General features: G+C 54.2%; 1 protein-coding gene across 2 annotated transcripts in view; it reads left to right on the top strand.

The window, feature by feature from the left end:
* ZNF516 (zinc finger protein 516) overlaps positions 1-15,110 on the top strand; it is a 79,777-nt gene that overhangs the window by 59,465 nt on the left and 5,202 nt on the right. Inside the window, exons 3-5 of one of the 2 annotated variants that reach the window (XR_002829790.1) lie at positions 5,784-7,208; positions 7,927-8,078; positions 10,998-11,720. Coding sequence is in view for 1 of the 2 variants with exons in the window: in XM_006090796.3 (XP_006090858.1) it covers positions 5,784-7,208; positions 13,376-13,480; positions 14,298-14,365 (1,598 nt within the window). In the remaining variant the exon portion in view is untranslated. Of the gene's footprint in view, positions 1-5,783; positions 7,209-7,926; positions 8,079-10,997; positions 11,721-13,375; positions 13,481-14,297; positions 14,366-15,110 lie in introns of those variants that run through there. The other variant, XM_006090796.3, reaches the window with a different exon arrangement.

The following is a 15,110-nucleotide window of genomic DNA, read 5'->3' as shown; positions in this document are numbered from 1 at the left end:
AAGATGTCCGGTCTCATTAGCATATTACGCTTTTGTTATTATAGATAAAAAGGAGACAAACAACTGTATCGATATAATAATCGACAGACAAACTGAAGTGCGCTGGCTGGTTGTCGGAGTGAGGTCATGATAAGCGAGGAGTAGGAATGAGGCTCTTCTTACCCAGATGCCTCTTCCCACCTGGAACCGCCTGCAGCCTGCGCGCCCAGCCACGCAGCGACGGCTGTAGCTGCAGAGGGCTCCTCACAGTGAAGCAATGACAAAGCACTTTTAGAAAAAGTATTTCCACCTTCCATCCCTCTCGCCTATCTGCAACACCACTGACACAGCAGATTGCACAGGAGAGAAATGACAGCATTGCAGGCGTCGTGTGAAACCCCGGGTTGTGGGGTCACTTCCCTGCTCGTTCTCAGGCCATAGCGATGGAGGACTGAGACCACCTCATGCAGCGATGTGGACGGTCGGCCCTGTTCCTGGGGGCTGATGCCCATTCCCCGTGCCGCTCGGTGACGGGCTCGCTGGCTCTGCCGCAGTGCTTTCTCCTGGCAGCCTCGCCAGAAACCCGATCTCGGTGACTCTAGTTACTAGTATTTGTCCTGTAGCGACCCCAGCTCCCCTCAGTCTTGGCCACAAGTAGAATTGCCCAGAGGTTTTTTAGAAAAGTCGGGTGAGCAGGCGTCTCCCCAAAGGCTGGTTCTTGGTCTAGGCACCGACCTTGGAAATTTCTTGTCGTTGATGGTTCATGCTCTTTCCAGATGATTCTGGTATGCAGCCAGGTGCTGCCCTCCAGGAACCACTCATTTATTCTTCCGTCCACCCACCCACCTATCCATCCTTCCCTCCTGTCCTGAGTGAAAGGCAAAGTTTATGGCAGTCCAGCCCCCTTTATAGAGGAAAGTTCAAGTCCCTGCAGTCATTCTTCATATTTTTAAAAATATATCTTTATTGATTTCAGAGAGGAAGGGAGAGGGAGAAAGAGATAAAAACATCAATGAGATATAATCATCAATCGGCTGCCTCCTGCACATCCCACATTGGGGATCAAGCCCACAACCCGGGCATGTGCCCTGACCGGGAATTGAACTGTGACCTCTTGGTTCATAGGTCAACGCTCAACCACTGAGCCACACTGGCCAGGCCATTCTTCATATTACTTGGTTTCCAGAAGTGCCCCCCACCCCTGGGGCAACCTGTTCCACACACCCTGCCCCTCATCTCTCCTGTCCTCAGTGTGTGTGTGTCTCAGAGCTGCATCTGGCTCTTCCGACTGCGTGTGCTCATCGGTGCCCTTGCTTCCCTGGCTGTGGCTAAGGATGCTTTGGCTCCATCTAAAACCCTGGGCTGTGGCAGCTCCCTCTGAGCTTGTGGTCCCCTAGGAGCCTAGAGCAGTGGTCGGCAAACTGCGGCCCCTGCGTGTGGCTCTTCCACAAAATACCACCTGCAGTCGCGCACATTCAGTGCAATTGAAACTTCGTGGCCACACTCAAGGGGCCAAAGAGCCGCATGTGGCTCGCGAGCCGCAGTTTGCCGACCACTGGCCTAGAGTCTTTTTCAAGCACGGCTTTAATGCCAGACCTTTCTCTTCCTGTACTTTCTGTTCTCCCTTATCTTGTTAGTTTTGAGCCTTTGTTCCCTGTTGAAAACTTTGATCTTTGGTGAAGGTTTGGCTGTCCCTCTGAGCTGAGTGTCAGTTCTGGGTCTGAGTAGCTCGTCCAGTCCCAGTTTTTCCTCGAGGCCACTGATAAAAATGATGGCGGGCTGTGGGAGGACAGACCCTGTGGCACCCTTCAGGGACCTTCCTCCCCTTCCATCCTGGGCGGGCCCTGGCTCAGCTCCCAGTTCTCCTCGGTGTTCCCAATCCAGCCATGTCCCGTCTTGTCCCCAAGACGGTCAGAAGGTCCCCTGAAGGACCCTTTCAATAAATGGGATCACACTGTACGATGAGGGGCTTTTGTACTGCTCTTAGGTCCCCCCCCCCAAACCCGGGATAAAACATTTTGAAACTGTTCTTAGTTTATAAACCAGAACACCGAGACACACGGAATTGATCTAATCTGCTTCCCCAGCAGGTCAGTTACAAAATATGTTCTGACTTGTGTTACAGTTTCTGCAAGCTACTTGTCTTGTTATTCAGTGCGACATAAGTGCCCAGTGCGGTGGTGAAAAGTGCAGGAAGGAGGTACCCTCTCACGCGGGCGTGCCAGCCTGCCCTCCGGTGTGGTGCACAGCCAGCTGCATGGCTCCATGTTCTGTTACGCGATGAAGGGCCTGGAGGAAAAAGACACGTGTTTGACTTGCGCTTACTGGGCGGTGGTAGAGGGGGTGTGGGCAGGTCTTGCTGTGTCTCCTTGGGTTCCCTGGCTGTTCACGTCCCCACGTCCCTCTGCATCCTCAGAGCAGGACCCCAGTTGGGTGGTGTTCCCTGGGGGGGGGGCAGTCCTGGGGGCTCTGTGCTCACGGGTAGCCTGGGAGGTGAGTCTCTGGAGAATCCAAGTCACTGGGTCCAGCCCGGCCCCCCCCCCCCCCGCCACCTCCTTTATGCTTCATCACAATAAAAAAAGTTAAAAAAAAGTGAAAGGGGAGTGATTTTTTCCCCCCTGCCAGGTGCCGTAATCACCCTATCAGTATCTCAGGGACAGCACTGTGCTTATGTATTGGAGATGCCGCCTCAGGGGTTCCAAACATTGAAAGCCCCTAACTCACCCCCGAACCTCCGGGGGTTGGTGGGGGTTCCAGCGTGAGATGCGTGTGCAAGGTGAGCCCGGCACCCCAGCCTTGGGATTGGGTCTGGTCAGTGCTAAAACCACATCCAGGAAGTTCCTATTTAGAAAGAAATGGAGTAATTTAAGGTATGTGTGAATCACAGAAACTATTGGGCCAAAGAGAGAGCAGCCATGGAAAAACGACTGTGTGTGTGAGAGTGCATGTGATGTGCACATATGTGATGCATGTGTATGGGGTCACACACACGCATGCTTCCTGCGGGCTCGGCACCTGCTTTAGCACCCGGACAGCAATGCAGGTCCTCTAAGGCGCCCTGTGCCCACAGTGACCTGCGGGGCTTCCTGAGCCTCTGTTCTTAGGGTGTCACTCAGCCTCCCAGTGAAGATCAAGTGCATTGTCTGATCACAAGGAAGATGGCTCAAACTCCTAGCTGTCTTCCTTGTGATCTAATAAAGTGTTTGCTGCGTGCCGCCTCTGAGGCAGCTGTGTGTTCATGGAACTTGGTGACCAGCAGGAAGGACTGGACGGCGGCGGGGGCTGGGGTCCTGCAGGGAGGGGACCCTTCTGTGCTGGTGGGTGGGGGCCTGGCCTGCTTTTCGGTGGTGATAGTGGTGGTACGGAGTTCTTTGGGAAGTCCACCTTGCAGATGAAATGACCGTGAATAAAACTGGAAATGGCATGGAAGAACCTGGAGCAGAGGCCCTGAATCCTGTGAATCCTGTCCCCTGGGGGCCAGCAGGGCAGCCCTCCTCTTGGCCTGCCCGGACCTGACGGTGCCGAGGGCAGCCCTTCGCAGCCCTTCTCAGCCCCTCACTTGTGGGTTTATTCCAGTGCCTTAGGGGCTGCTGGGTCGCAATGTGGGGGGTGGGGGGAGAGCAGGGGGCAGGCCTCGGGTGCTTCTCTGAGTTGACCAGAGTCCGCTATTGAGGTCAAGTTCACCAGCCCTGTTGACCAGAGAACCTCCATGAGAAAGGGCCCTGGGAGTGGTAAGCGGGCCGCCTGGTGTGAAGAAGCACATGGCTACCCTGTGCCTTCCCCTCTCGCTCATTCTGATCTCAGATTATCCATAGTCCCCATTCCTGATTGTCCCCCTGCAGTTAGCTGGCCACTGGGGAGTAGTCTTTCTTTGGGTTACCAGTTTCCTTAGGTAACACTCTGCCCAGCCTCACGGGGGACTTGGTATGTTACGTCTGTTATTTGCTGTCCGTTTCTTACTCCGTGTCTCCATCAGAGGCACTGGGAGTTCGCCTGTGATGTTTGATGATACTTTTTGGGAGCATGATGCTTGGGACTTGGGAGGAGCTTTGCAGACCTCCCAGAAGTGCACTGTCAGATGGCACAGGCCTCACCGCTCAGTTTGGAGGCTCCACCAACAGCCCTCCCGTGAGTCCCTGGTCCTTCCGTATGGGAAACACCAGCTTCCCAGCCCCAGACGCTGCTCTGTGAACATTTAAAAGTGAATTTGACACAACAAGCAGCAGCCTGAGTTCATCCCAGGCCAGGATGGTCCCCCTTTAGTTCCAGGTGGAGGCCCCTTCTATCAGTAGGGCTTGCCAGGGCTGCCCATCTTCTGAGTGGTCACGGGTACCACTTGTGACAGACAAGCGCACTTGACTTTACTGTTAGCTTTTTGGAGCCGCAGAAAGCATCCCTCCTTGACTTGGCTCCTCACCGTTTCTGCTGATGACAACGTACAGGTAACACTATATTTTACGTGGACATAATCCTTTTGAATTGCTTGGAGTGGCTCACTACTTACCTGCTGGTTAGAAATGAGCCTCAGCTCCGAGGACACGGCCTCTGAGAAGGGTGCTCTCCTGAGGATCCCTTCTGAAGAGCGTGGGGTACCCACCTCTCAACTCCAAGAATATACTCAGATACTTAAAGAGCATTCTGTGTAAACAGACCCCTACATTCCAAGAGAGTGTTAAAATCTTCAAAACAACCTTGTGTAACAACTGACAGTACTGGGCTTCTCACAAGAGAACGCCTGATCTTAACCCATCCCCGTCCCACTGGCAGCAACGAGAGGACATTCTTCCCCAGGAGGAAGAATGGAGGTTTAAGGGACCCTGAAACATTTCTTACACCTTCTAAATGTTGACTCCTAGAGTTAAATAAACCCAGGGCACCAGTGCAAACTTAAGACGGGATTTTTCGTAAGTCCCGTTAAATCTGCTTGGTCATCGTCAAGTCCGATGTTGCAGAAATTGTAAAACTTCAGCTTTGAGGCCAGACCAGCCACGCTCGGCCGCGATCTCGCAGTATGTAGCATCCACCTGGGGAGAGACGAGGTTGGTCACACCAAGTCCTCGCGCAGAGGCAGGCGGTCCACGTGCGCCCAGGCAGGACCCTCCAGGTGCAGAGAGGTGGGGCCGTGTGCGGGTGTCTCCCCAGAAGGGTGGGGGTGAGTGGCTTAACTCGCCCCTTTCCTTCATGCCTGTGCAGGAGTGTTTTGGTGTCGAGGTTTTGGACTTGAACGTCGGACCGTACAGGAGAGAGTTCTAGGGACCCTTTTGGGATCGGGCCAGGTTGTCCTGTAGCGGTTTCAGAGGCAGCCAGGGCCCCTTGGGCAGACTGAGCTGTTTTCCGGCTGTGCAGCGTGGCCATGGATTGCCTATTGGCCTCTCTGAGTTTTCTTACCTTAACACAGCTGGCTGGGGGTGATCCTGCAGCCCCCCAGTAGCCCCAGTTTGGAGAGCCTGGGAAGTCTGTGTGTAAGAAAGTGCATTTCCTGGTGTTTGATGAACTAGTCACCCTGTTAACCAGTGACTCTGTTGTTACAGGTAACTAAATATCCAGCTATTTTATTTTCCTCTACAGTCGCCCAAATCATTTAAATCAATTGAAAAAAAGACGCCCCGCCCCAAACGTCACGTTGCCCTTGGTGGTGGCCAGCTCCTTGGCTCCTGGCAGAGTGCGGTGAGGAGCCAGCCAGACTCTGGAGCGCTCTGATTGCAGCCGGGCACCCTCTCCGCACCCAGCGCCTGGTTGTGCTTCTGTACCTTGTTCTGTTCTGATGAGAAATGGTAACTTCACGTTTTACATTTGATCCTCAGGGGCAAAGCCACACAGCCGCCGCTTTTCCGAAGACGTGGCTCAGCTCCTGCTCTCCAATGGAGGCCAGAGTCACAGCCTTGGACGCACCCTGCCAGGACAGGACCCCGGCGGGCCCCGCGCGGAAACGGCAGCCCCTGTGTCCGCACGTGAGGACCGCAGCAGGGAGACCGCCAGGAGACCGGAGCTGCCTCGGTTTTCTGTGGACTTGAAGATGCCTGCGTGCCACCCCAAGCAGGAGGTCCGCGGCTTTAGGGACGCCGTAGACTTCCCTTCGAATGCAGGTCAGGCTTTTCCAGAAGGCGCGGCCCTGCAGCTATCCTCGGAGAGCCCGGCTGGCCACCCCAAAGAGAAGCCCTGTGATCTGCACAATAAGGAGCATTCTGGGGGCAGGAGGGCGCCGGCCCCAGACCTGATCCCGCTGGACCTGAGCGAGAGGTCGACCCGGGACGATCCCAGCCACAAGGAGCTGGCCTCCTCGCTGCAGGCGGCGCTGGCCGTGTACCCGTGTCCCTACTGCAGCCACAAGACCTACTACCCCGAGGTGCTGTGGATGCACAAGCGGATCTGGCACCGCGTCAGCTGCAGCTCCATGGCCCCCCAGTGGACGCAGCCCAACGGCTACAAGAGCATCAGAAACAACTTGGTTTTCCTCGTCCGGAGCGGACGCACAGGCCCCCCGCCCGCCCTTGGGGGCAAAGACTGCCAGCCTCTGCCCATCGCTAGGTTCACGCGCACCCAGGTGCCAGGTGGCACGCCAGGGCCCAAAGGCAGCTCCTTGCCCCTGGGTGGGACCCCAAAGGCCACCGGCATGCCTAAGAGCCGGGAGGGCCATCTGGGGGGCCCCTGCGCTCTCTGGGCAGCTGGCTCCGAGGGGCCTCGGCAGACCAAACCGGGCCATGGCCCAGAGCAGCACAGTGCCCTGGCCCAGCCGCCTCCACCCAGGCCGAAGCAGGAGGCCGGCCCCAGACCCGGGCCTGCGGTGGGCGGTGGCTTCAGCAGAAGTGCCACCCCCACACCCACTGTCATTGCCCGGGTGGGCTCCCAGCCCCCGGCCACCAGCAGGCTGGGGGACAAGTATGTCATCGCCCCTGTGGGGGCCGGCCTGGGCCCCCCAAATAAGCACAGTGCCCCGGACCCACCGAAAGCCAAATTGAGCCCTCAGCCTCAGGGTCAGCTGCAGATGAAAGACGACGGGGGCCCCGCTCTACCTCCCCGAGAGCCCCCCTCCAAGGCCAGCCAGGGCTCCAGAGGGAACACAGCCCAGCAGGCCCAGCCCACCCCACAGGCTGTCAAGCAGGAGCCGGCGCCCGAGGGCCATGAGAAGCGTCTAGACATCCTCAATATCTTTAAGACCTACATTCCAAAGGACTTGGCCACGCTCTGCCAGAGCTGGGGGGCCAGCGGCCCTGCGCCCGAGCACAGAGGTAAGCTGTGCTGTCCCTCCCTTCGTCCCAGCTGTGGCCCCAGCTGGCTCCCCCTCCCTCCGGCTGGGAGTGCCCCTCCGGCTGGGAGTGCTGCCTGCTGGCAGCGTCTAACCTGTGGCCCTGGGGCTGCCTCCCGGGATGTTCATTTGGAAACAGTTCCACCTCCTCCTCGCTGATGTTGACAGGAGCAGGCCGCCTCCATGGCACTTTACCTCTTTGGTATTTTAAGCAAAGTTTCGACAGATGTTCATTGTCCCTTGTTAAGTTTTATTCTTATACGTATACAGTGGACCCTCGGTTCTCAAACTTAATTCGTTCTGGAAGGCTGTTCAAGAAGCAATTTGTTCAAAACCAAATCATTTTTTCCCCCATTGGAAATAATGTAAATTAAATTAATCTGTTCCAGACCCCTAAATGATTCCCTGTTTTGACCTTTCTTATTCCTATTACTCTGGAAAATTAGCTTCTATCATACTTTGCAATTATTTCTCTTTGAAGCTCTATCACTGTTTTCACAACTTTTCTTTTCCCTTTTCTGCTATCACTAACCTTGTTAAGACCCACAGTGACTTACTGTATATATTCAATAATAATAATGAGCAGCCACAAAAGCAAAAATACCCTGAAAATATTTCACAGCACAATTTCCTGAGATGCTAATAACGTGAGGTGTAGCGGTAAATTGACTCAACTTGTGCATTCTCTCCTTTGTTTGTAGCTTGAGAGACACGTGACTGATCATACAGGTATTAGCATGAAAGGGTTGTTGGGTCGAGAACCGAAGTTTTGTTCAACAGCCGAGACATTTTCCCCGTGAACAACTTGGTCGAGAACCGAATTGTTCAAGATGGGAGACATTCGAGAACCGAGGTTTGACTGTATATAATTAAAAAATATATATATCTATATACATCAGTGTGCCAGCATTAGTAAACAAAGCCTCTGTAGACTAGAAACGTTCCATCTAAAGTTTGGGGAATGGACTTTTGCTAGTTCTGGAAAAAATATTCCTTAAATGCTTATTTCCTTTCCTGCCAGTCCCTCAGTGTTGACACCTAGCAGTAATAACAAGGAATCGCCAGCAGGTTTTCACGTGCCCCATTGGGTATGATGCCCTTGATCGTGAGTTGAAGGTCACGCTCACTGTGCACCAAGCACCCTGGGAAATCTGAGTGTGTTTCCCATGAAAAACCACCCAGACAAACCCAGCCCTGTGGAGTCTGTCCCTGAGTTCTCACCTTGGGTGGTCCTCACTGGCTTGGACAGAAGTGTCCATCTGGCACCTGCACTTTCTCTTCTTACATCTGCACTTTCTCAAAGTAGATCCCCGTGTACTGTGACCTTTGAGAACTGGCCCCTCAGCACCCATTACGCTGGAAGCACTTTGGGGGATGGGGCTCAGGGGTGGTGAGGTCATGTCAGCAGAGAGGCACCCCGAATCCACTGTGTGATGGTGCTGGGCAGACACGTGCCAGTCTAACTTCCTGCTCTTCTCCTGTGACTTTGGGACCAGCCCAGGTCCACAGAGAAATCCTCGGGGGAGAATCTTCCAGGGGAGGAGGAATGCATTGTTGTGTCTGTGATGCAGTTGGCGCTGCCAGTGAGATTCTGTGATTTTTTTTTCAGTGACGTTTCCATTCACACAGCACGTTGCTCTCCGGCAGGGTCTCGGTCTGGCCAGCGATGCTTTACTTCACGTTGACCCTTAGAGAAAACATGGGGTGTTTCTCGACTAGGAGAAAACCAGGGCGTTGCACAGCCTTGGAGACTGTCTGGTGGAGCTCGCATTGCATCCAGCCTCCGCTCCCATTCTGAAAACTACTGAGCCATGTGGGTCCTGCCCACATCACAGCCAGCACTCCCTGTGAACTTTGCGGAGTGGAGCCGAGGGCCTGGGCCCCCAGAGGTGTTGCGAGGCTTTATGCTGAGTGTTTGTAAGATGCGGTGAGACCCCGTGGGTCCTGGTTAAGGTTCTCACCCTGTCTCCTGGCAGAGGTGCTCTGTGCCCAACACGTGCCTGGGCATAAGCGTGCCTGGGCATAAGCCTCCTGGTAGGTGGTGAAACAGCTTCCACACAGCTCAGTGTTGCACTTTTTCCGGTCTCAGTTCCACAGTCAGCCGTGGTTTCCACTCGCGCAGGTTATTTGCTGTGTAACGGATCAGAAGTACACAGGTCAGACTTTGGGATCTGATACTGGCCTCAGTTCTTTAGATACAAATTTTCTTGGACCCGAAAGTGAGACGCTCTGGACCCAGGTGACAGGTGAGAGTCGGCCGGTGCCGGTCCAGTCCTTCCCCTACTGCACCCTCACGGCGAGTGAGCGACACGTTCGCAGTGTCTCAGTGACCTCTGCCCCGTAACCCGACCTGCAGTTGAGTTAGTTCCAGCCCCATGGCTGCACGGGTGACCCAGACCCACACCAGCACACCACACCCACGCTCAGGTCTCCCGTGCTGCCCTGCGGCCTGCTTGTGCCTTTTATTGTTTCCCCCCCCAAAAGAAGTGAGTTTGAAGTCAAGGTTTTAAGAATTTCAAATGACAGAGATAGAAATACAAAGGAGCTTGACATATTTTCTTTTCTCCTTAAAATTTAAAAATATAATTGGTCCTAAGGCTTAAAAAAAAAAAGAAATTAAGTGTTTACTTTTTAAATGTGAAAAGTGCTCAACCTTCCGTAAAGCACCTGTGCTCTCCTGGACGATCACCCTTCTCACATTCACACTGACATAGGACTGAGTGTTTCCCTTTGCTCCTATGGGGGTCGCTCAGGGGAAGTGTTTTCAGCTCTTGAGTGCTTCTCCACTAACAAGTGCAGTTGTAGCATCAGAGCTTCCTGAGCGCGGGGAGGGACCGAGATCCGCTTCTGCAGGCTGCCATGTGAGCCTGCCGGTAAGGAGGGACCCGCCTCCCCCAGGTGACCTTTTCCTCTGCTGGGTCCTGGTCTCAACTCAGGGGTGGATGAGAACCCGCCTGAACCCTTCCCATGACAGTGCGCTGCCTCCTGCCACGGCTATCATACTCTCCTGGGGTCCTGCTCCCGCCCAAGCACCCCAAGCTGGACAGGTTCCCACAGTCTGACCTATGTACTTCGCTGATTCCTTTCCCTCCTTTGCAAGGTTGTTTAGGAAGCTCTCGAGGTGTTTGTTGCTGCAGAAGGCAATCCAGAGCCTGGGTGTGGTCTGACTGAGAGGTGAGAGGTCCCTGGGGTGACCGGAGTGTAAATGTCCCTGTTAGGGAGACTGCCTGTTGCTGCAGCTCGGGCAGGGGCGTCATCACAGACACGTCGCTCCACGTGCCAGTAACCGCCCCTTCTGAGGTTTGCTGTCCACTGTGGCTGCGCCCGCTCCTCCTCGACCCTGTGGGCAGTGAACCCTTGCATCCTGAATCTGGGTTCTCTCCTAATTCATCTCGAGTCCAAATCACGTTTATTCTCTGAGTCTGCGGGCACTCTGGCTCTTATTTTGTCATCTGATGCATTCGCTTTATGTCTCCTCCTGGGGTGTCATCTGCGAGTGAAGGTCACCCCTTGGTGTGCTGGCCATCGATTACACCTGTAGCGTCGCCTTGCAGCCGGGGAAGAGAAATCCTCGGGAGAGAACCTTCCAGGGGAGGAGGAATGCATTGTTGTGTCTGTGATGCAGTTGGCGCTGCCAGTGAGATTCTGTGATTTTTTTTTCAGTGACGTTTCCATTCACACAGCACGTTGCTCTCAGGCAGGGTCTCGAAGACATCAGGTGTTTTCAGGAGGGAAGACAGTTCTCAGAGACCTTTCCCCACACATGTTTCAGGTGGAAGATGCTTGTGAAGAAATGATAGTCTGGAAGTGCTGCCAAAAGAAGAAGGCGTTATGAGGAAGTGACGCTGTCCCTTCCCTCAGGCTCGCCAACTCACCTTTTACGAACGGAAAAAACATTGTTCCACAGAGTGGCTGCCAAGTCTGGAAATGTGACTATAACATGAATGGTTTGTTGATAGAATAGTAATAAAATAACAGATCATCTGTGTTTCCAGACTTGTGGTTAGCCAGTGGCATATGATAGTATGGGTTTTAGAATAAAAAACTAAAGCTAACGGGAATGACATCGTGCTGGATAGAATACTATGTAAGGTCTTTCTTATTGGCACTTAAAAATGATCCCTTCTACCAGGGACGCAGTAATATGATGATTTGAAAGACTGTGCTTCCTTGGCCTGAATCTTTCAGACAAGGGTGAGCATCTGACGAGGGTTAGCGTCCCTGGAAGGCTGGCCAGGCCGCTTCCTCCCTTCCGACTCCCCTTTGCACACATCTGGTTTCTGGGTTAGAGTGTTAGCGCTGCCGCTCACCAGGTGGGCTTCAATTCTAATGAAGTTCATAACCTTTTGATTAACTCAGAATTTTGCAGTAGCTTTGGCATAATATTATTGACCACAAAGGACAAGGGTCCTTTCTTTAGGAAGTAAAGATAAAATGCTCTGGCAGAATGCGCAGGGAAGCGTGTGTGTGTGTGTGTGTGTGTGTGTGTATGTGTGTGCACACATGCTGATGCATCCTTAATTGGGGGAGTAAGAATGGTGAGTAGAGGAGTAGTTTGGATAGGAAGTAGCCAGCTGAGAGATTTCCTCAGGGAAACAGTGTTATAATGACTTGTGTTTGAATGTGACTTCAGACACAAGTGCCGTGCTGTCTGTCACCATCGTTAGCAGGTGTCTCGTGTAGGCAGGGCCTGTGCATGGGAAGCAGTCTGATTGTACCTGGGAAAACGGAACAGCCACGGTGACCGTCAGAGGAGGTTTCCATGGCAGCGCCTCTGGGTGGTGGAAGGGAGTGGGGAACAGGGTGCTTTTTGAGCTGAGAGTTTCCTGGACCCAAATAAGGAAGGAAAGGCGTCCCTGAACACAAAGCCAGCGGTGTAGCCATTTTCACACTGGATGTGTGTACTCGGACTCAGTGGAGACGTGGGGGCGTGGGTGCCAGCCCCTGCAGGAGGGCCTCGCTCAGAAGGGACAGCTCTCCTGAGCTTTCCCTCCACCCATGCGCTTGCTGAAAACTCTTGGGAAGAGGAGCCCGCGGGTGATAGCTGAAGTTGCTGAGTCATGCTTTTCTTGTTGTACGTTGCATGGAGCCCTTGCCAACATTAGTGAGTGGTTTTCCATTAATGACAGTGGGACAAGTGTTGGTTATGATGTGTCTGATGCTTTTTGCGTTCCTGAACTGAGAACTGGGTGGGCAAGTTCTTGAATTTCTCTGAGGCCCGGGTTAATGACTTGTTAACGTGAGAAATCAGACAGGTCTGCCTGCCGGTTCGTGCCTTTCTTTGCTTCTTCTCTCCATAAATGCTACCTGCAACGTATCAACGATTGTGTGTTGTTTTATCTGTGGAGGCATCTGAATTGGGAATCGTGACTTGGGTTCTGCTGATCTGACTAAGACCCTTTCACACTAAAATGTCACACTTTCAGTCCATCAACAGCTCACTGAGCTTCATTTAAAAATGTGTTGCTTCAGAGGTAACTCTAGTGAGTAGTTTCGTGTCTTGTTCCTCCATTGAGTTGAGTTACCATTGAGCTCAGGGAAGTCTCTGTGGAGCCACCATGCTGTGAAAATTAGCCTTTTCTTCAAGACACCGTAACAGGAAAGGTATTCAGATGAGTGAGCATATCGGCCTCCCTTTTCCGAGCAAAGCTGACTGCGCTTAGGATCAGAAGGGAACTCGAGGCCAGTGCTTCGGCCCAGGGCCTCATTCCCAGGTGTTCCCTGTGGGCTCCGTGGGGACAGCGTGGGACACACAGGTACGGGCCCAGTGGGTGAGGTGTTGATGGCTCGCCCCTGGCCCGTGGCCCAGCATATCGACCGGGGATGGGCCCGGCCTTGCTGCCTCTGAGTTGCGGCGCCCGGTCTGGCCACCCAGTGTCACTCCGATTTGCTTGGTGTGCCGCTGACAGAGCCTGAGAAGGCTGGGCGAGCATCCAGCTGCTCGGAGCCGCACACCTGACAGCCGCCGTTTCGGGCTCATCATGGAGTGAGTTTAATTCGCTGTAATTCATGCTCGCTCGGGGCCCTGCCTGTGCCTGGCTCTGTCAGAGGAGCCTCAAGGAAGGTAGCTCCCCTCAGGTCGCATCAGACAGACTAATGATGGTTTCCTCTCCCCTCCCGCATCTGCACCCCTTGGCCACTGCCACCCAGGGATGCCCCGGACGCAGGCCCGCCAAGGAGACTTCGTCTGCGTGGAGTGCGGGAAGTGCTTCCACCAGCCCAGCCACCTGCGGGCACACATGCGGGCTCACTCAGGTACGGCTCGCCCTGTCCCTCCGTCCCTCTGTCCCTCCACCCCTCCCTTCCTTGTCCCCGTGGGGTGTGGGTGTCCTCTGCAGGGGTTCATCTGCCCCCCCCCCCGGTTGTTGACATGCGGACACCTAGGCCCTTGTGTGTGTGTGGGGGGGTGACGCATCCCCTTCTGTGACTGTGCGCCAGACTCTCCTGAAACAGATTTTTCTTTGCATCAAGTGCCATGTGGTTTAATTTGAGATAAGCCTGTTTGCAAATGTTTCATTTTAATTAGAGAGTAGACTCCCCAGAAATGAATATGCGAATGAGCTGTGCTGCCACCAGCACTCACGGAAATCAAAGCCGCTGTCAGTGTGACAGGCGCTGGGCCCCCTATGGTGTGGCCGGGACCCTCCCGAGGCACCCAGGAGGGATGCGGACCCCGGGCCCATAGGAACGCGCCGCCCCGAGACCGTGTCAGGCTGAGAAGCCGCGTGTCACCCACTGTGGGAGCGGGAGGCTGGAGGGTCCGTTCTCAGAAGTGTGAAGGATCACACGTAAGCCGGTCTGATGTGAAATGACAGGGGCCAAATGGTAAGTGAGGCAGGAGGAGGGTCCCTTCCCACAGGCTGGTAATTAATGTTGTCAGTGAGGCTTTCTTCAGCAGCCGCGTCTGAATTAAAAAGGGCAGTGGCCCCGGGCGGCAGCATCACAGTCCCTTCGGAAGTGTGAGGGTGAATTGGTGTTTCCCAGCCCTGGGCTAGGCGCTGGTGTCTTTTTGTGTGGAACGCTTGATCTGTAATGGTCCTGATTGCCGCTAACACTCCCCTTGTTCCCACAGTGGTGTTTGAGTCCAACGGCCTCCGAGGTGCTGACGTCCACGCCACCTCCACGGATGCCCCCAAACAAGTAGGTCTCCCGACGGGCATGACGGGAGGTTTGGGTTGCAGCACGGTCCCAGGAGCATGAGCTGAGGTGCTCTCTCGGGACAGACGTGCAGACAGCTGCTGGGCTTGGACGTGGAGCCTAGGCCTGCAGGACAGCCTAGCGCAGGGGACTGGAAACTGGGAGTGTCATCCAGCCGCTCAAAGTCTTGTTGGGGCTGTGGGAACTGGGAGAGACTGGTAGGGCCCAAGACCTTTGACATTCACACTCTCTCACCCCGGCTGCTTTTATATGTTTTCTTGAGAAGAAATTATGCTTAGTCTCCTCTCTCAAGACCCATATTTTTGTATTACTCCGTGTCCTCCACGTCACACACTCTACCGCACGGCCGTGATGTGTAAAAACATCCGTGTCCATGCACATGTGACCATGCTCCTGTGGCTTTTGTATGCGAACCACTCGGTGTCTGCACAGCATGGCGGAACTCTTGGAACCAGCGGTGATGGGACTGTGTGCCTTGCTCTGCAGTGGGGACGCACTCGACATCGTCATCGGTGGTCCCCTGTGCCATCCTGGGCTGAGGGCACGTGGTTTTAAAGCTCTCCTTCCTTGTTGTCCTCCTACAGAATGTCACTGCCTCCCTCTTGTTCTCCCACCAGCATTTTCTGTGTAACATTCTGCCTTAGGACGTTCTGAAACTGCAGACGCTCCTGTGTGAATGCACAAGGGGTGTGTTTGCCATCAGATAAACATCAAGGCCCCATCAGTG

Source organism: Myotis lucifugus, unplaced genomic scaffold (genome assembly GCF_000147115.1).
Source record: "Myotis lucifugus unplaced genomic scaffold, Myoluc2.0 scaffold_82, whole genome shotgun sequence".
Taxonomy (NCBI): Eukaryota; Metazoa; Chordata; class Mammalia; order Chiroptera; family Vespertilionidae; genus Myotis; species Myotis lucifugus.
The sequence above is the reverse complement of the archived record's forward strand: the minus strand, read 5'-3'. Positions and strand labels throughout refer to the sequence as shown.